We start from the raw sequence: 19,805 nt of genomic DNA on the forward strand, positions 1-19,805 counted from the left end.
CTGTGCACTTCCAGAGCTAGGAAGCGAGCGGGCAAAATAATGGGCAACCCCTTGCTCCCTGTCCACCGTCATATGAAACTCATTGATCTTCCAATCAATGACGGCAAAAACCACCAGACATGATACTAGCTTCTTCCCACATGCCATCACACTCATGAACAGTCAAACTGCACATAATAACTCAGCACCTCACTATCTCAATAAGAGCACTTTACCTGCTGGAACCAAACATTTGCACTTTGACTACAATAAAATACCATCATGGTAATAAGAAATGCCATAATGTATATATGCTCACAACATATGCAATATAATTTATACTATTTATGCTAGGTACTTATTTCCATTGCTTTTTTTTTCATTCCGTCTTGACTGTTACATAGAGAGCAACTGAATAAGCAAGCCAAATTCCTTGCATGCATGAAAACATTTGCCTAATAATGTCTGTTTTTGACTGTGATTCTGATCAGCATCTCCACATTGTCACAGCTCAGTAATCTGTAACGCAGCTGATATTTCTGTGATCTAATTGTTGAGTTTATTTACTTTTGAAAAGTATTGGTATAAAGCAATGTTAATTTATCTGAAATTACTCTGAGTGAGTCAGCTCCAGAAGGGCTTGTCATCGGATAGAATCAGCGTGTTCTCACTCCAAGACTCAATCCATCTGTTTCCGTTCATGCCCTCAGTGAGATGTCTCTGCATTTGGAGAAACCTGTTTCTAAGTTGCTAACATCTCAGAATGTTTACATCTTGGAACAACCTAACCAAAAAGCCCAAGACAGACAAAGTGACAGTTTTGCTCATTAATAAAGTTCTCACATAAATAACTTTTAAGTTGCTCGTAATTTCGGAATTGCCTTTATGAACACAATAGGCTTTTCATGTTGGCTAAAAAAAACACATTTAAAGAAATCAGGGGGAAAAAACGGAAATATCCTTATTGGGAGGCAAAATCAAGTGTACGTTTATACATCACAACCTCTTCAGGAACAAGAGATCAGCAGGAAGGTGTGGCCCAATGCGCGTCGCTGGGCGGAGCTGCAGGCAAGATCAACGAGGGAAAAATTCGGACCTGACCAACCAGATAAGGCGTGGGGTGGGCGTAAAGGCGTGATTTTTTTACCGAAGAGATGAGCGTGACTATAGGGCGCCTGGACCACGACTTGTCTCAGGGGGAAGGTCCTCGCCGTTTCCCGTTTAAGTGATGACAACGGAGCGGCAATGCGGAGGCCGTTCATTCTAATGATACCGCAATCAAACCCACTCCTCTAGGGGGGATTTTAACATCACAGCGCCCAGTGCTTAGAAAAGCAACCAGACCTCCATCGGCAAACATCAGCGGGTATTTATTTTTATCTGTTTTTAATCATTGTCTACCATAACCAGCGTTCATTACTGCCAGAGCGATATGGCGATGACTTGTTTAGGCTATGTGGTCACTGTACATACTTGTAGTATAGTGTATAATGTGCGTGAGTTAACAACAAACGAATGCCGTTAAATTGCAATGTAAATCTTATGCGCTGTGTGTGTGTGTGTGTGTGTGTGTCTTTGAAATGTATGGTATTATTGCTCCCATAAAAGGAACTCCATTGTCATTTCTGGTTTTCATGGCTGCTATACAGTACCTTGTAACGTGTTGCGTATGCTAACAATAACATCGTTCATTCAAGGTTTAAGTAATTCATGATAGGCTATAATACATAATAAATAGTTGAACAATAATTGTCCACTGTATGCTGTCCAGAATTGAGCGATCGAACATAAATAATTTCCCTGGATCGTAAATGTGTGTACATTTTAATAATTGATATAACCGTGTAAATTAATACGTCACTAGTGGCAGCTGGTTTACTGCATTGAAACCAATTGAATCAATTTACAGTAAAGCATATACCTTTATGATGTTATATCTTCATTGTTATTTCCTAGGACGTTATATGAGGTCTTACGCGAGTGAAAGGTGGGGAACGGTAGTAGACAGCATTAGCTCGTAACCCACCAAATGTGCAGCAGAGGGAGACGCAATCCGGTGCAATCTATTCGCTGAAAGGGCAACGAGTGTCAAGAAAGTGAGGTACTGATTTGGACGAGCATAACAGTAAAAAGGGGAAGAGCGTACATCAGGTCCCGGAGTATTACTCAGAGATGGGATTTAACAATAACAAAGATAATTTCCCCAAACTAATTTGAATGTTCATCATCATCATTATTATTATTATTATTATTATTATTATTATTATTATTATTATTTCGTATCATAAGAATACATATGGGCAACTAACCCAAATCATTCTGTGGTCAACATGAAAAGTAATACTTTCCTGATCAGTATAATATAGCTACATTTTTCTAAATACTTATAGATAATTCATTAACCAAGAAAACTGACGTAAATTTGACGTTATTTATGACAAAACTATGCATTATATATATTGCATAACCGCTATTACCGGATACAAAGTCCATCCTGAGAGAGCGTGAGTCAGTGACGCAATCAGGTCGTGGGGCAGGAAGATGAAAACCGCCCACCCACGCGCTCCATGTGGAGTCCGCGAGAACAACCACGCAGGTGGAGGAGTTGGTGATCAGGAGGTATTTTATAAGTAAGGGTATATTTATTACGTGACTTCGATTAAAAAAGGAAAATAGTATTGCAGAATATGCTGTGTAGCTTATTTAGGAACATTTGGTACTGCTATAGAACTATTGTGGAAAATCCAGTTTTTGTTTGCTGCATATTGTACTAGGGTAAAGGGGATATGAGGACCAACACATAAAACATCTAGACAAACAATATTCTTGTATTTAGGACCCTCAGCCCTAATTCATTTAGGGTTTTTTTGTTATTAATAGGCTATAGAGTCCTTATACAAATAATTGCTTCTCATTATTATTTATAAAATAAATTTCAGTATTAATGCTGTCCCCATGATTTTTTCTATTCATTTGAATTTGTCAAGTTCAGTTTCTGCAGTGTCCAATCGCCTGCACTGCAAATGGTTCAAGTCCTAAATTCAAACATCAAATAAATCTAAAATTCTAAAAGGACCGGGAAATTATTATTTCAGACACTGCACTGGCTTGGCACAAAGAGGGTTATTGAAAAGCAGATTTGGGTCACAAGGGTGATGTCGCCAATGATTAAAATCAAGAAGGTGTGGCTCCTGAGTGGTTCAGTTGTTGAAGACATTTTCCACAAGTGCAAACTGGGCCCTATAGCCTTAGACATGTTCATGGAGGTTTGAGTGTGGGCTGTGTCATTGCTTGATTATGGCAAGCAGTCGATAGTGGCAGCATATACTTGGCTTTGTCCTGCCAGGGGTAATAGGTTGTGTGGGTTAATGTTTTGTCAGAGTTCCTCCAGTTACTGCCCCATTAGTTCCTCCTAAGACTGCCAGTTCTCATCATTAAGATAATCGCCTACTATCAGCATTATCTGTCTTATAGTATCGTGTGTCATTTAATGCGTAAAATAGTTACTGGCTCATGGGCTAGTTTATTGGGGGGGGGGGGGGGGAGTATGGGCGGGGTATCATTAAAAATGTGGACAGAAGTGGCAATAGCCCACAGAACTGATAACGATGAGGTTCATTTTCCATAGGAAGGCAGTCAGTTAGCACAGGTCATCCATTTTGACCCTAGGCCATGCAATGACATCATATGGACGTAGAGCCAACTGTCTACTGCTGCCAGTGTCAAATGAGCGGGAAATGTATGGTCTTTGGTAAATCAGCACACAGTCCTGATGGCGGTGGGGGGGGGGTGTGATAAAATTGAAACTGATAACAGTCATAAGTTGACTCACCATGGAGAAGAGACAGGCAGATTCCTAGAAATACTGTTACAGATTCAGGAGGCTGCTGCTCTTCTGTACTGTAAGGCAAACCACATGACTAAAAAAAAACTATGATTCCTGCTTTCATAGCTAAGTGACATTAGATAGATGGAACAATAGCATACCAAAATATATTTTTTTACACACAAGGTAATGAAACCCAACCTAAAACACATCCCTGTAAGGACTGCATTGTGGTAAACGTCAGAACGCTGCACTGTATGACAATGATAACATCTCTGGATTGGTGGGCGATGAGCTTCATTAATAAGGAGGTATCAGGGCTCTACATTAATGCCATAAATTGAGTATTCATAAATGAGTATGCCTACTATGCTAAATAAGCTATTAGCTAGTCTCTGAATTTGTTTACAGTGTAAAACTGCCATCAAAGAGAAAATATTTGAGGGGGTACACTACATAAAAGGTGTCCAAAAGTATGTGGACACCTGAACATCACAGCCATATGTGCCTGTTGAACGTCTCATTCCAAAAGCATGGGCATTAAAATAGAGTTGGTCCTCCTTTTGCTGCTACAACAGCCTCCACTGTTCTGAGAAGGCTTTCCACTAGATTTTGGATCATGGCCTCGGATATTCGCTTCCATTCAGCCACAAGAGCACTAGTGAGGTCCGGCACTGATGTTGCCCGATAAGGCCTGGCTTGCAGTCGGTGTTCCAATTCATCCCAAAGGTGTTCAATGGGGTTGAGGTCAGGGCTCTGTGCAGGTCAGTCAAGTTCTTCCACACAAACTGAGCAAACCATTTCTTTTTGGACCTTGCTTTGTGCACAGAGGCATTGTCATGCTGAAACAGGAAAGGTTCTCCCCCAAATTGTTGCCAGAAAGTTGGAAGTACACAATCCTCTAGAATGTCATTGTATGCTGTAGCATTAAGATTTCCCTTCACTGGCACTAAGGGGCCTAGTCCAAACCATGAAAAACAGCCCAGACCATTATTCCTCCGCCACCAAACTTCACACATAGTCAGCTAGCTATTTTGTTTGTTAAATAAACGTCCAAAAGAAACCAGCTTGATGATTTTGAATTTGAATGTGTTACATGTAATTGCATTAGCGCGTAAGCCCGCCGCAATATGAGAGGAGAGTCAGAATTTATATTGTAACCGATTTTTCACAGCTTCTGATTGATTTGCTGGGATTTCTGTTCTTATTAAGAAAGCTTTCAATAGATTTAAATAACATGTTATCTTCCCATCATCTTACACACCTCCAGCACTCAAGCTATATTGCTTTTGGGCAGTTGAATCATGGCATACAGTAGTTTGCTTCCAGGAGCACTGAGTTCTAACCTCCTGACATGGGTGAGGATTGTACTGGAGATGCGGGCCCACAATACACATTCATCCTCCATTTACCAGGTCAGCTGACAGCATGGAGTATGAAAAAAGGTTTGTTATTAGTTTTGGGGACTTTAATTTCTCCCAATAGTTCACTAAATTTAATTTAAAATATGCTATTGCCCCGGATTGATGACGTCTTCTCCTGCTACAATAGGCCACGTGTGTGAAGAAGGCTGCTTAAACCAGTGGCCAGACCCGTGATGGACAACTAAAAATGTAACTTGTATTTGTGGGTTAGCGTCCTTCCACTTCCTCCTTTAAGACCCATTTGTTGTAAGAGGTCTGTTAAAATTGTGGCCTGTAGCCAACATAGCAGTAGAATATAGATAGCGATTGTATTCGGTCATTTCCAGCTCCCATATATGCAGCCTGAATGCAAGTGGCAATGGAATTGTCCAAGATGCTAAATGAGTTTGGAGCTCAGTTTATGGCATTGTAAACAAGGCCATTCGGCCTATACTAAGTGAAACACACCCATCGATTGTATACAACAAAGAAAACGAATGCCAATGTTTGTAGCGTGCCGTGGTGTAATTTACTTAGCCAACTTTCAGTGTGCGACTCAGTGGTGTCAATACTATGCACTTCACTTATTCTGGTTGAATACTTTGTTGGACAGTTTGTTGCAGATCATACGTTACAATAAAGCACCATTGTGTCTGTGGACAGTTAGATGTGTAAAACGGAGGTCCTTCTTTTAAGATCATCCTATCTTTTCTTTCTATTTGCTCCATCAGGTCCTGCAACACCTACACCACTGGTATTTCATGTGTGATTGAAATCCATATTTGAACCCCTTTCAAAGTAGTGGCAAGTTAACACTGACCCGCATCACCCGAACTCTAGGCCCTGTTCAGAAAACTTTATGTTTCTTTTCCTCCATGAGTTTGTTTTCAATGTTTTGGTCTTGTGCATTTGTACCATCACAAACTGCGCTCACTCACTTTCTTTGCACGGTTACCCGATTGCGGATAGCATTTGCAGATTTTGTGGTACAGACTGCACTTGGTATTTTTTCTTAATGGCTCGAACCCCAGATATTTCACTGCATATGGTCACCGTTTCTGAGAATTCAGCCTTCATGTTCTCCCAATTTCCTGCCTTCAGTGAGAAGTCTAGTGATTTAACATAACGTGTTGTGGACTGTGACTTCCTGAGTCTTACCATAACAATAGTTATTAATATTTCAGCTGAAAATGCAGAATATATTGTCTCTTCTTATTGAGTCATTTTAACATGTATGTTAGCCTGCATATTAGCAAGAAAGAACATTTAGTACTGCAAACTGAATATTACACCAGCAGCCCAACACCATCTCCAACACTACTAGTATACATGTGCATATATACTTTAAATATAGACATATAAATAGAATACATAGTAAGCAAAAGCTAAAGAGGTGAGGTAAAGAAGAGTACAGGTAGGCAGATAAAGAGAGGTTTAGCTGGCTAAGTGAAATTGGAGAGGCTAAAGCCTTTAGGCAAGCACATTTGAGGGGCAGGCGGAATCCAGACACACGGGGGACAGAAGCACCCCCTGCTATTTAGGGAGTTTTGTTTACAGCGATGCTGACTGCCCAATAAGCACTTTGTTAACGATCGGGTTTCTTCAGATGGGAAAGCGGATTGGCCAGGCAGACGTGGAAAGTCCAGGGGATCAGAAAGTAAAAGTCCTCCAAAGTATTCTGTTTCCAGTCACCTGGATTTGTTAATTAGCACATTTCTTCAGCCAGGAGGTTGAACTAATTGGTGAAATCAACTGGCTGAGTTTATGGTTGGAGCACACACATTGGAGGACTTTTACTTTCTGAACCCTGGACTTTCCACCTCTGATGGCAGGCCAGCAGACAGGGATACAAGGAAGCGATGTTTGCAAATGAAAAGACACTTAAAGGTTATTCACAGGTGAAACTGGTATAAATAAACATGGTTTATTTGTGACGGGGAGGCTGTGTCCACATGCGTGTATCAGAGAGGAAAAGGCTCACTTTGTTTTTTGTTTGTGTTCAGAGCAGAGAGGGGAGAAAGGGGGGTTTCGGGGCAAAGGATACAAACCCTGTGGTCCATTCATTATACAGACTGACTACACCAGCATACACACATCCCCCAGTGCAGCGACGTACATTCAGAGCTTTGTGCATTTTCTTACAGGATAGAAATATTGGCTTAGAATATAAATAGCTTGTTTCCACACACACCCCCCCCCCCCACCCACCTACCCACCATCTCACTTTCCTGCTGCAGAAGACTGCAGATAGTGAAACAGAGAGTTTATGGGGAGGGCACGCTGACTGGAGGGGTGATGTAAATGAAAGGAGACAGTGCACAGGTGTGGAACTGCACTGTATTCAGTCAATCCAGAACACGAGCATGTACAGTACTACCTCATGGTCTAACTCACTCCAAAACATGTGTACACACAATACGACCTCATAGTCTAACTCAATCCAAATCTCGTTTGTGTACAGCACCTCCTTATTATAGTCTAACTTGTAATGTCTTCTTATATTGTAAGTCACATCTAAACATCTGTGTGACAATACCTCCTTATAGTTTAACTCACTGCAAAACAGATGTGTACAATACCTCCTTAATTCTAACTTATTCCTAAACATACCAGTGTGCTAAATACATCTTTATAGTACCATAATGTCTTTACATCCCTTTTTCTACTGCCTGCAGTCCCTCCCCCACTTCCCTCTCCCCCTTCCCCTAGATTTGTGGGTTGATTAGAAAGTGCCTGGCACAGAATAAGCGATCCATCACCCTGCCAAACGCACACACATGCACCCACACATACGCGTGGACGCGGGTGGACGGACACACACACACACACACACACGCACGCACACAAGCGCTCTCTCCCCCTCCCCCTCTCCTCGCCTCTTTTCTGACCAGTGCTGTGCCTTTTCCTCCTTTCCCCTCCATGTTTGTTTAACCTCTCCTCTTTCCCCATGTTTATCCATCTCTCTCACCCCTCCTGTGCTTACCCTCTGTGCTCTCTTTCCTTTGCCATCCATCTCTCTCTCTCTCCCTCCGGCATCCCACACTTACACCTATTCTCTATTTTTGTCTCCTTCTGCATTCACCCACCCCTCTCTCTCTCTCTCTCTCTCTCTCTCCCTCTCTCTTTCTCTCTTTCACACTCTCACTCTCTCTACCTCATGAAAAGCCTGAATCCCACTCCTACATCTCCTAAAATATTCTTTCACACCAGTACATTTTCTCTGTGTTTCAACAGAAAACAACTACTGTAAAATTGCTACTGACAAAACCAGCATGGATCTGGATTCATATCAGTGAGCATAAACTGAATTTGTTTTCTTCTGTAAGTCTGTCGTGCTAAACCAGTTCAGCGTGTTGAATTATTGCAGGCAAAAGGTATGTGGCAGTCATGATGTCTTGTCATTCCTGAGTGTTCCTGCCAGAATCCACCTTTATAAATCAATAAAACACTATAAATATTCAAGCCAGCCAGAAAATTTTGCATGCCTCTTATCCAGAGCAGGACACAGGGGCAAGAACAGAATGCGCTGATTAAGTAACTCTCTGTGCATCTCATCAATCAGTGCCTGTCTGCTTTATTCTAGAACATACTTTTCTCTCATCCTCAGAAAAGGGAGAAACTACATTTGAGTCCATTTCAATCAAGGTTGACTAATGTAGAGCCAGTGGCTTTGGAAGATTAACTTTTGTCCTCGTTGCCTTTTCAAGTTCCCAGTGTAATTATGAGATATCTGCAGTGGAGTTAATACATAAATCAGTCAAGATAAACTGTATGGATGTAGAGGTTAAAAAACGGTTTTGTGTAGTCCCAACCCCACTCTTTGAAGTAGGCTCTCAAGAGTTGCTTATGTGCTTGTGTTGTGAGAACATTTGTAGCAGACCGTTCAGCCCATCTTGGCCTGTAATTTTGCCCTCACCTCCAGTAAAAATGATAAAGTTTGTTTCTATGGCACAAGTTAGGCAGTAAAAGCAATATGAACATTATACCTCTCATTAATTTAAAAGTCCTATATTGTAATGCTGTCCTTTTTCTGCATGGCAATAAGAAAATGCACTTTAAGTTTATAGCTGAAACTTAGGGTGGACTGTTGTAGCATTAAAAATGGATGAAGAGACAATGGTACATCAAGATGAAATATAAAATGATAAAAAAACAACATATAACTGCAACTTTATTAGATTCCCACCAGCTTTGGTAGTATTGCAGTGTGCCTGAAGCTATGGTGATTATGATGCTTTTAGCTGCCACTAGCTAGCTAAGTTCATTAGTTGTCCGATGGTTTGCTTAGTGGTAGTCCCATAACATGTGATACCAGAGATTCTGGATAGTTAAAACTGAGGTTAATATATACAGGTAACTACTGAAATGAAGGAAACAGCAACCATACTGGCCTTTTCTGTAAAGTTCTTGATCGGTTCCTCATGAAACATCAGCAAGCTCAGCAGTCTTAGTCCCTGAAACTCCTGCCAAATGTGCCCCAACAAACACCTGTCTTTAAAAGGCTGCCACATCTCTTCTTCTAGCCATGGTAAGAAATCACACCTGTGCATGAATATGCATTGTATCCCTAATTTACCCATGTTTCCTTTATTTAGGAAGTTGCCTGTATATTCTCAAATGTTGTGCTGAGCTCAGTTGCTACATGTGCACAAGAGCTAGAATGACTGTAGCAGACAGGCCTAATGAAGCTCCTACTAAGAGTGGACATGTGTGTCTCTCCTCCCTCCCCCCACTCCCCAGCTGTGTGTCCGTGTTGTGGCCGGTTGGCATGGTGTTGGAAGGCAGTTCTGAGGCTCTGTGCCCCCCTCCCTCCCTGGAGCTCCGTTCCCCCTGCAAGAAGGGCCAGCCCCCCCCTCCACTGGGGTCCATTACTCACCCCCACCAGGGCCTGTATCCAGGAGACAAGGAACCCGTCAAATACGGAGAGCTTATTGTGCTGGGGTGAGTATACTTTCTCTTCTGCAAAAAAAGAGGGATGTTGGGTTTTTACACTGCCAAAGAACAATAGCAAGCTAAGGAAAATCAGAAACACAACTTCATTTATGGGGAACTTACACACAGTTGTGGGAAGGTTAAGGGTTAAGAAACTACGGTCTGTAATTCTTTCTTTGACCAATTTCAAAATCCAAGTTCACAACCCAAGGTGGGCAAGTCCAAGGCTGGATTAAGACCCCCGTGGGCCCCTGGGAGCTAAACCTCTCTAACAATCCCCCAGAACGCCTCCCAGTGGCTGTGAAAATATATATCAACAGACCATCACTTCAGCTCCCACAAATATATGGCCCGCTGGAAAATTAATACCACAGTAACATTAAAGCATAAATGCTAAAGCTAAAAATGGGTAAAGCCTAGCCTACGCATATGTATGGTATATTATATAGGGGCGACATAGCTCAGGAGGTTGTCTGGCAGTCGGAGGGTTGCCGGTTCAATTCCTTACATCTGTATACATGAATATATGCATGCATAGGCAGTCTTATTCATCCTTTCTAGCAGATGCTTGTATCCAAGGTGACTTAGAAGGATAATATAGTATTATGTATTAAATACATACCACCAGAATAAATAAAGAAGACATAGAAAAACTAGATTATAATTAAAGTAGAGTAAATAGCAAAAAAATAATATATATTTATGTGTAAATACAAAAACACAGTGCCTAAAAACAATCCTGGAAAGTGTGTAGCTTGATGATGAACCATAACAGAAACAATACCTTAAATCATAATGTTGACATGGTGCCAGACCATGATCCATAGCAGTAAGACATATCATAAAATATATGCTGTGCTTGGTGTAGGTCCAGCTGATGGGGATCAAGGAGAAATTGTGAACAGGTGTGTTTATAGCAGGCAGTTAAAGCGATGTCGGGGCCCCCGTCTGACTGCCAGGCCCCCTCCTGCAGGCTTCAGTCAGTGCCTGATTAAAAACCACTTTTTATTCTCCTTCCCCTCGTAAACCGAGTGACCTCGATAAAAAAAATACATTGAAAACCCCTCTGAGGGCGTCTGCGAATGAAATCGCACAATGCCCGTAACTGTCCCGCAGCCAGGCCGTCCCAGCGTGCGCACACGCCGTACGGCACGTGAGCTGGCGGGTAAAAGCCTCGCCAGAGTGCTCCGCTGGCGTATCGATCTGCACGCGCTCGTAAATCCTGCGGCTGGTGTGTACGGGAGGGGTTTCTCGCCTTCTGAGGCAGGAGAAAGCACGCTGCCCTCACTGCTGTTTCCTCTCCGTAAGATATTAACTGCATTTCCCCACCCCTGCTGCCTCCCCCTTTACCAAATAAACTATACATGCCCCAAAGCAAAGTAATGACTAAAATTGCCAATAGATTTAAAAATGAATAAATTCACAGACATGGATTTGTTTTGTTTTTTTAAATTGACTTAAAACATTGCTTTATGCCATGAAGGTTTTTTTTTTTTTGGTGCACGTGGATCACAGTAATATTGCATTACTATAAACAGTCTTTTCTTATGAGTAAAGTCAGAAGGCTTAGTTGATCACCAGGCAAGAAATTCAGGCACAAATTCAGATGAACTTAGTTTCCCCTCAGGGCAGGGAACGTTTACAAACTTTAGCGCAGTGCAGAACTAGGAATAATCGCAATCATTTTCAATTTACAAGATCTTCCCAGAAAGCTTAAGTAATGTCTTCAGTCTCATAACTATCTGTGTCTTTCTTGCTATTTATATTTACCAAAATATTAGCATGTATTTCAATTTTTGTTTTCTTTTTCAACTGTTGTGATTGATTGATTGATTGATTGACTGACTGATTGATAAAGAGAATCTGTTATATAATAATGGAGGAGAGATGGCCAGACAGACAGGAGGACCATGTGGGTGTGATCAGCTCTGTGCTCCTCAGGTATAATGGCTGCCTGGCCAATGGCGATAAAGGTCGCAGGAGGAGTCGTCTTGCCCTTTACAAAAGGCCCAAAGCCAACGGGGTCAAGCCTGACGTCATCCACAACATCTCTACTCCACTGGTCTCAAAGGTGAGCTGCCACTTCTGGCCACATGGGCGGCAGTGTGGCCCAGGGGTGCCAGAATTTGTGAGGTGAAGTCAGGCACACACACACACCCACACACACACAGCTGCTCAGGAGAGTACACACTACCTCGTGTGTCCTTCAAAGTGTGTGTAGCGAACCGCAGTTTCATTTCACTAACAGACCAGCTCTGCCACTGCACTGCAGGACTGGCCAGCTTAGACGCGATCTGTGCTCCACCAAGCGCTATTGTAAATGCTCAGTTTCATCTGGTCACATAATGTCATTTCAGCGTTCTCTGTGCTATTTCTTTTACACCACATCAAGCATAAAGTGAATATCCTATGGCCATGAACATGGATTTTCCCATAAACATTACTAGGCACTGAAAGTGAGCAGATGAGGATTCCTCCGGGAAGCGACTGGTTTCATTTCCTTTTGCCCTTGTAAATGTATCGTCACTTTTTAATCACAGTGGCCTTGTGGCACATGAGATGCTGCACTGCAAAAAAAAAAAAAAAACAGTCTTAAGTGATTTAGTCTTGTAATGAGACTTAAAGTCTTATTCTTTTTCTCTGAAGTAGAAATGTTAGCTTGTTTTGAAGTTATTTTTTGCTCAACAAGTGAAATTATCTTACCCCATTGGCAGATCTTGAAATGAGTAAAACTGTCTCACCTCATTGGCATCTTTTTTGTCTTACTAATGAAAAAAGTAATAGAAATAATATTTTAAGTCTAAATATAAGAATAAAATCCTTGTTAGGACAGACTTATTTTTATTTTTTACATCAAGTTGCTAGACCCCATGGTGCTGAAAGACCCTGTGTGGTGGTGTGCTCCATGCAGTGCATGTTCACATGGCTCCACATTGGTGGGTTCTTCAGTGCTAAGGCTTTGTGGAGTATAATCTGAGCCTTACATAGCTGCCGCAGGCTAACCACAGGAGTCCAGCCACCCAGAGGAGCCCCTAAATGAGTCACTAGTCTGGGAATATATTGTCATTTGGAAGCCATGGCTCCCAGGGCATTGACGCAACCTACTGTGTCTGGAAGATTCTGCAAATGGTTTTAAAATGCTTTTCTTCTTCCAGAAATGTCTGTCAAGGTCACAGAAAAATGTTTTGTATATTTCGCCTGTTAGATGCACTCTTACTGCTGACCTCTCCTGATGGGTATCATTATGAGTTAGTCAGTTTTCATCACATTTTATTTGGCAGATGCTTTTATCCAAAGCGATGTACAATAAGTGCATGCCGAAGGTCATTGGAACAACTACAGAGTACAGTTCAGATAAGGTACAATTCTCATAAAGTATCGGTTATTCGTGGCTATGAACATCAAGTTCACACAGTAAGCATTGGCTAAGTCAGTAAAATTATGACAAGTCATCAGCTAGAAGTGAGGCATGATTACAAAAGATATGCTAAAGAGCTACAATGTCAAGATGAAGATACAAGTGTAACATGAAAGTGCTAGGTGAAGATACAACTGCAATACAAGTCACTTGTTAAAACGTTTGCAAAATGTTAGAACATATTCAGCACCAAATTGCCACATTGTTTCAAATTCATCAAATTTTTAAAAGAGGGATAACAAAACTGATTAACTTTCTTGAGCAATTTCTGAAAGTTCTTTGTGACTTGACAATTGTGATAACACAAGGAATGTCCAAGAAACTGTTTAACCTGCTGGCATTTCTCCTAACATTTTAGGAAACTGTTTGCTGAGACAGCATTCCTTGCTGCAGCCTGTGTCACCTGACAAGTGTGCATGACTGCTTATGTAGTGCTTGTGAAGGTGTTATGCAGCTCTTAAGTATGGGCTGGGCATTGTGTGTCTGCAGGCTCTGAGTAACAAAAGCCAGCACAGTATCTCATACACCCTGTCCAGGAGCCACTCAGTCATCGTGGAGTACACGCACGACAGTACCATGGACATGTTCCAGGTGAGCTCTCGCCTCAGCGCTAGAACCTTCCGTTTAAAATGCTGCACGCGGTAATAAATAAGGAGCACAGGACGTAATGTCATAGATGGGAATTCACGATTGTGTGTGAAGTGCTGTTTTATTGCACAGCTGAGGTAAAAGGCGAGCTTGTTTCCGCCAACGTGAGTTTCGGATGGAGAGGACACTGCGGTTATTTTGTTTGGCGTGTTTGTTCCCACCCCCCTCCCACCCCACCCCCTCAGATTGGGCGCTCCACGGAAAGCATGATCGACTTTGTGGTGACGGACACGTCGGGCAGCGGGCAGGGGGGCGGGGGGGGAGAGGGGGGGCAGTCGGCACAGAGCACCATCTCCCGCTACGCCTGTCGCATCCTGTGTGAGCGCAGCCCGCCCTACGCCACCCGCATCTACGCCGCCGGGTTCGACTCCTCCAAGAACATCTTCCTTGGGGTGAGTTCGGAGGTGGGGGAGTGGGTAAGGCAGGGGCGGTGATTCAGTGAATTGGGGTGGGTTCGGAGGTGGGGGAGTGGGTAAGGCAGGGGCGGTGATTCAGTGAATTGGGTTTTAATGAAATTAGCAAGCAGTATTCTCTGTAGAGCAGGTATGAAGTGAGTATGCAGGATTAGACACAGAGCAGATATATAGATCACATTCAGACTTAAACAGGGAGCAGGCATTAAGTTAGCATTTAGACTTAAACAGGGAGCAGGCATTAAGTTAGCATTTAGACTTAGAGAGGGAGCAGGCATTAAGTTAGCATTTAGACTTAAACAGGGAGCAGGCATTAAGTTAGCATTTAGACTTAGAGAGGGAACAGGCATTAAGTTAGCATTTAGACTTAAACAGGGAGCAGGCATTAAGTTAGCATTTAGACTTAGAGAGGGAGCAGGCATTAAGTTAGCATTTAGACTTAGAGAGGGAGCAGGCATTAAGTTAGCATTAAGACTTAAACAGAGAGCAGGAGTTAAGTTAGCTTCCTGTCTACAGACGGGAGCTCCTGTTTCTCTGGGCCGGCTTCTCCCTGTAGGTACATACAGCTGTCGCAGCATTGACCCTGAACGGGACGTGCAGTCTGCCAGCTGTGAATAATGGATGAATGTGCATTTCCCCATTCTTTTATTAGCATCGGATGCTTCTAAAACTAAACAGCAGCCTCGCGGGACTGAACACACTGCCCTGGTTTTCGGGTGTGAAGCCACCGCTCCACCCAGAAACGTACCGAAAAATGTGCTCATTTCTGCGGTCCAGTGCCCCTCTGTGTCCCTGGCAACAGCGCATCGCCTCCCGCGGACACGGCCATCTGCCGTGCCGAGTTACGCTACGTTATGCTGCGTCGTGATTTGAGAAGGCTGAACAGGGGGGTGCTTCACGAATCAGTATTACTGAGTTAGCAGGACAACTGTGCTGAGTAAAACCCGGAACCCTCCCAAACCTGGAACGTGGACTGAAGTAAAAAAGTGCCGTTCCAGGTTTTTACTCAGAGCCGTTATCCAGGTAACTCAGTAATCCTGCTTCGTGAAAAACACCTCCGCCCCTCCGGGAAATCTATGAGGCTGTGCTTTGCAGTACCGCTCCTTAAACGCATCGCCCACTGGCTCTCCAGTGCATCCCTCATGTACTCCTGTACCGCAGTATTTGAGGCTAACTGTAAGCAAACACTCTACATCTCGCAGTAAGGATCCGCTACCATGTACTCCTGTACCGCAGTACTCGAGGCTAACTGTAAGCAAACACTCTCCATCTCGCGGTAAGGGTCCGCTACATGCTGATGCTGCGGCCTGTCCGCCTTGCTCGCCGGGAGGAGGCGTGGGCAGGAAGTGAAAGTCCTAGAAAGCTCCGGAACCAATGGGCCCTGGGCTCAAATGCGTGGGGGCGAAATCGGGCAAGGGGGGGAAACAGAGTTCCTCCTCCAGAGGAGCAACGTCAGGAAGGCGGGCCAAAGCAGGCGCTGCCCTGCGTCGGGGGCGGGGGCTGAGTCCACAGGCCGGCTGCCCCCACATCTGCCTCTCTCTCTCACACGCCCCGCGTGCAGACACGCTGACCCAGGGCCGCGGCCAAGCCGGCCTCCCGTAAAATCATCAATCACTGCTGAGATTGTTTTTGTCGGCACAGCTCATTTGGGCTGCTGTAAAAACAACACTAATAACACAATATGGCAGTGTAGTATTATGGGTAAGGAACTGGTCTTGTAACCTGAAGATTGATTCCCGGGTAGGACACTGCCATTGTACCGTTGAGCAAGGTACTTAACCTACATTGATTCAGTATATATCCAGCTGTATGAATGGATGCAATATAAATGCTATGTAGAATGCTGTGTATGCTAAATGCCTGTTATGTAATGCAATTTAATGATGAATTTGAATGTCTTCCTGTGGAGAAACTCCAGCTATAGGGATCTGTGAGGGCCCGGGTGTAAACACTCACATGGTACGCAGTACAGAAAGAGTGCCAGATTCCTGACGGTACAGTAGGCAGCTTAAGAGAAATACCACAGGCGGATAATAAATGCTGTGTTAATGAAGCGCGCGCAGAGAGAGTCTGGCCTGGCTACTGGAGCCCTCCCACGCAAAATGTCCCTGGCAGAAAGCAGTCCGCCGCCCGCGTGAATCAGCGTGACGTGGAGACGCGCTACCTGCAGCGAGAGCCCAGCTGTCGCGCGCGCATCAAATACCTGCTCGCAATACATGCGCCTGGTGCAACCAGGAGGACTGCGCCTGGTTCTCCAACAAGGTTAAATGATTCATTCATCAGAGAGCGTTATGTTGGGGCGGGGGGGGGGGGTGCTTTCATTTTCACACATTATCCATTCATATTGCTGCATACTCACTGAAGCACTTCAAGTTCTACATCCTGTAACAATAGCTGTGGCCCATCAGGGATTGGACTTGCATCTTTTGGTCGCAAGCCCAGTTTTGCACTGGCAGGTTGGAGAAGAACTAATTTTAGCAATGTTTGACCAGGGTGTGTGTTTTAGTGTGCTCGCCTCTGTGTGTTTGTTCACGTGTACGTTTGTGCATGTGTGTGTATTTGTGTGTTTGTTCTGGGTGGGGTAAGCTCTATGTCCTGCTCTGCCGACTCTCTAAGGCCGGCTTTGTTTGTCCGTCTCAGGAGAGGGCGGCAAAATGGCGGACATCCGACGGCTTGATGGACGGACTCACCACCAATGGGGTGCTGGTTATGCACCCGGCCGGGGAGTTTGTCGGGGAGCCGGCCCCCGGGGTGTGGAGGGAGATCTCGGTGTGCGGGAACGTCTACGCCCTGCGGGAGACCCGCTCCGCCCAGCAGAGAGGGAAACTGGTGAGAGAGGGAGGGCAAGGGTGGAGCCCATACACCGGGAAGACATTTTTCCAAGTTATTTATAAAAAGAATCCTTACCAGGATTCAAAAATCGACTTCAAAAAAGGTCCAATCAGAAGGAGGGGGTGGGCTGAGTCACACAGAGCTTTTAAGCCTTTAGCACAGTTAATGAACAGGAAAGGAGAAGACTAACACCTCTGACTCCTGTATCACAGTCAAACTGTCAGCCAGCTCTCCTCATTCTTTGGGTTAGTCTTTTTTTTAACCTTTTTTGAAGATACCCTGGTAAGAATTATTTTTGCACAATACTCTCCCGACTGTTGAGAACTAATCACACCAAGCACCAAATAAAATAGCTTGGTGGAAATATATTTGGAAATATATATTTCAAATCATTTTGGCCTAACATATAGTATGAAAACCAAGTTAAGACCTTGACAAACTTGTTATACATTAAGAATAACTCAGATGTTGCATCAGGCCTTCTCAGTAATGTTTACAGTTTACAGCACGAGACCAGCTTGCAGTCAATAAAAAATACAAAACATTTTCTCAATATTTTACTGAAAATGTTTGGTAGACTGCAGTTAATTACATTCAGGCAATGATATATGGGTTTGACTAGTCTTACAGTAAGTACATAGCAAATAGTAGTGTTTTTTTAAAGAATTTTTCAGACAATCTCAAATGGATAAAATTAGGACTAAGTTTAATAAAGATAACACTGATCCCTCTGTCACCAGAGACCACTAGTGGTGACTGGAGGGATTGCAGTTTCAAAGGCACTGGTCTGATTCTGTTTTAAATATAGGCATGGAGACTGTTGTCTGTGATCAATAATAGTATTTTAAAGGTCAGGGATATTATTGGCGGTCATCCTTTGTGATGCCTCCTCATGTCTGTATCCTTAATGAATACACTCAAACCGATCACTTATCTGTTTCTTATGTACTATGCTTTTTTGACTTCATTGTTGTGTAACCTGCACTGTGATTGCAAGCAGGGCACTGTGCTTCTAGGCTTTTCTGAGCACTGCTACACTGTGGAGGTGTGTGTAAACACTCCAGCTCTGACCTTTCTCTCCTGTCCTCACGTCTGGCTGCGGTTTCTCATCCTGTTTGATCTCCCTCACTTCCCTGTCATCTTGTCCTTTTCCCCTTCCTCTTTATTTCTTGACTTCCTCTCGTCTTCCTTGGCTCTCCACCTCCATCCTCTATTGACCCTCCTGCCATTCCTGAGTTTGTTTTCCTCTCCCTCTTCCCTCTCTCTTGCCCTCCATCGTTCTTCCTCCCTCCCCCCCCCCCCACAGGTGGAGAACGAGTCCAACACGCTGCAGGACGGCTCGCTGATCGACCTGTGCGGGGCGACGCTGCTGTGGCGGACGCCGGCGGGGCTTCGGCGCACGCCCACGCTGAAGCAGCTGGAGTCGCTGCGGCAGGAGCTGAACGCGGCGCGGCCGCAGTGCCCCGTGGGCTTCAACACGCTGGCCTTCCCCAGCCTGGCGCAGCGCCAGACCGTCGACAAGAAGCAGCCCTGGGTCTACGTCAACTGCGGCCACGTGCACGGCTACCACAACTGGGGCTTCCGCCGGGAGAGGGGGGCCGGGGGGGGCGCGGGGGGGTCGCTGGCGACCACCGGCGAGCGGGAGTGCCCCATGTGCCGGCGGGTGGGGCCCTACGTCCCGCTGTGGCTGGGCTGCGAGGGGGGGCTCTACCTGGACGAGGGCCCCCCCACCCACGCCTTCTGCCCCTGCGGCCACGTGTGCTCGGAAAAGACAGTGCGGGGGTGGAGCCAGGTGCCCCTCCCCCACGGGACGCACGCCTTCCACGCCGCCTGCCCCTTCTGCGGCACCTGGCTGACCGGAGAGCAGGGCTACATTAAACTCATCTTCCAAGGGCCGCTGGACTGAGAGAGAGAGCTGTGGGGTGTGGGGTGTGGGGGGGGGTGGGGCGTGGTAGAGAAGAGAGTGATGGACAGCAGCCATATGGGGGAGTAGAGAACAAAGGTGTGTGTGTGTGTGGGGGGGCGGGGTATGTAAATAAAGGTTAAAAAAAATTCAAACGAGATGTTTGTTTTCTTGTGTGGTCTATTGGTTATTGTCGTTGCTGCTGTAGGTCTGCTCGTGGATCACAGCTGTGTGTGTGTGTGTGTGTGTGTGTGTGTGTGGAGCAGAACGAAACTGTGCGCAGGTGTACATGCACAGGCACGCATGTGTGGGTTAATGTGTAAGGGCACAAGCACGCATTTGGGCCTGTGTGTGTCTGAGCAAGTGTGTGCATGTGTATGACTATAACAATGGATTATAACTTCAATGTCACTTTTCTTTTGATCTCAAAGCACTTCACCATGTAAGAGAA

At 44.5% G+C, this 19,805-nt stretch overlaps 1 protein-coding gene across 2 annotated transcripts; it reads left to right on the forward strand.

Annotated features, from left to right (window-relative positions):
* Positions 1-1,092: 1,092 nt before the first annotated feature.
* Positions 1,093-19,413, forward strand: LOC135263541 (E3 ubiquitin-protein ligase pellino homolog 1-like). Of its 2 annotated transcripts, XM_064351706.1 has the most exons (8): positions 1,093-1,345; positions 8,443-8,500; positions 9,949-10,149; positions 12,082-12,211; positions 14,048-14,149; positions 14,392-14,598; positions 17,260-17,448; positions 18,758-19,413. In XM_064351706.1, the coding sequence occupies exons 2-8, from the start codon at positions 8,481-8,483 to the stop codon at positions 19,355-19,357; spliced, it is 1,449 nt and encodes a 482-aa protein (XP_064207776.1). In that variant the 5' UTR covers positions 1,093-1,345; positions 8,443-8,480; the 3' UTR covers positions 19,358-19,413. The 2 variants fall into 2 exon arrangements, with proteins under 2 accessions (XP_064207776.1, XP_064207777.1); XM_064351707.1 differs by lacking the exon at positions 8,443-8,500 and having other exon boundaries at positions 1,096-1,345; positions 18,758-19,411.
* Positions 19,414-19,805: the final 392 nt, after the last annotated feature.

This window comes from Anguilla rostrata, chromosome 9 (assembly GCF_018555375.3).
Source record: "Anguilla rostrata isolate EN2019 chromosome 9, ASM1855537v3, whole genome shotgun sequence".
Classification (NCBI taxonomy): Eukaryota; Metazoa; Chordata; class Actinopteri; order Anguilliformes; family Anguillidae; genus Anguilla; species Anguilla rostrata.

What these genes read in the sequence shown, in the direction of transcription:
- LOC135263541 (XM_064351706.1), top strand. Translation starts at nt 8,481, where the DNA reads ATGGATCTGGATTCATATCA. An exon ending in GGAGAGCTTATTGTGCTGGG is followed by an intron (nt 10,150 to 12,081) that starts GTGAGTATACTT and finishes TGTGCTCCTCAG; the next exon opens with GTATAATGGCTGCCTGGCCA. An exon ending in CCAAGAACATCTTCCTTGGG is followed by an intron (nt 14,599 to 17,259) that starts GTGAGTTCGGAG and finishes TGTCCGTCTCAG; the next exon opens with GAGAGGGCGGCAAAATGGCG.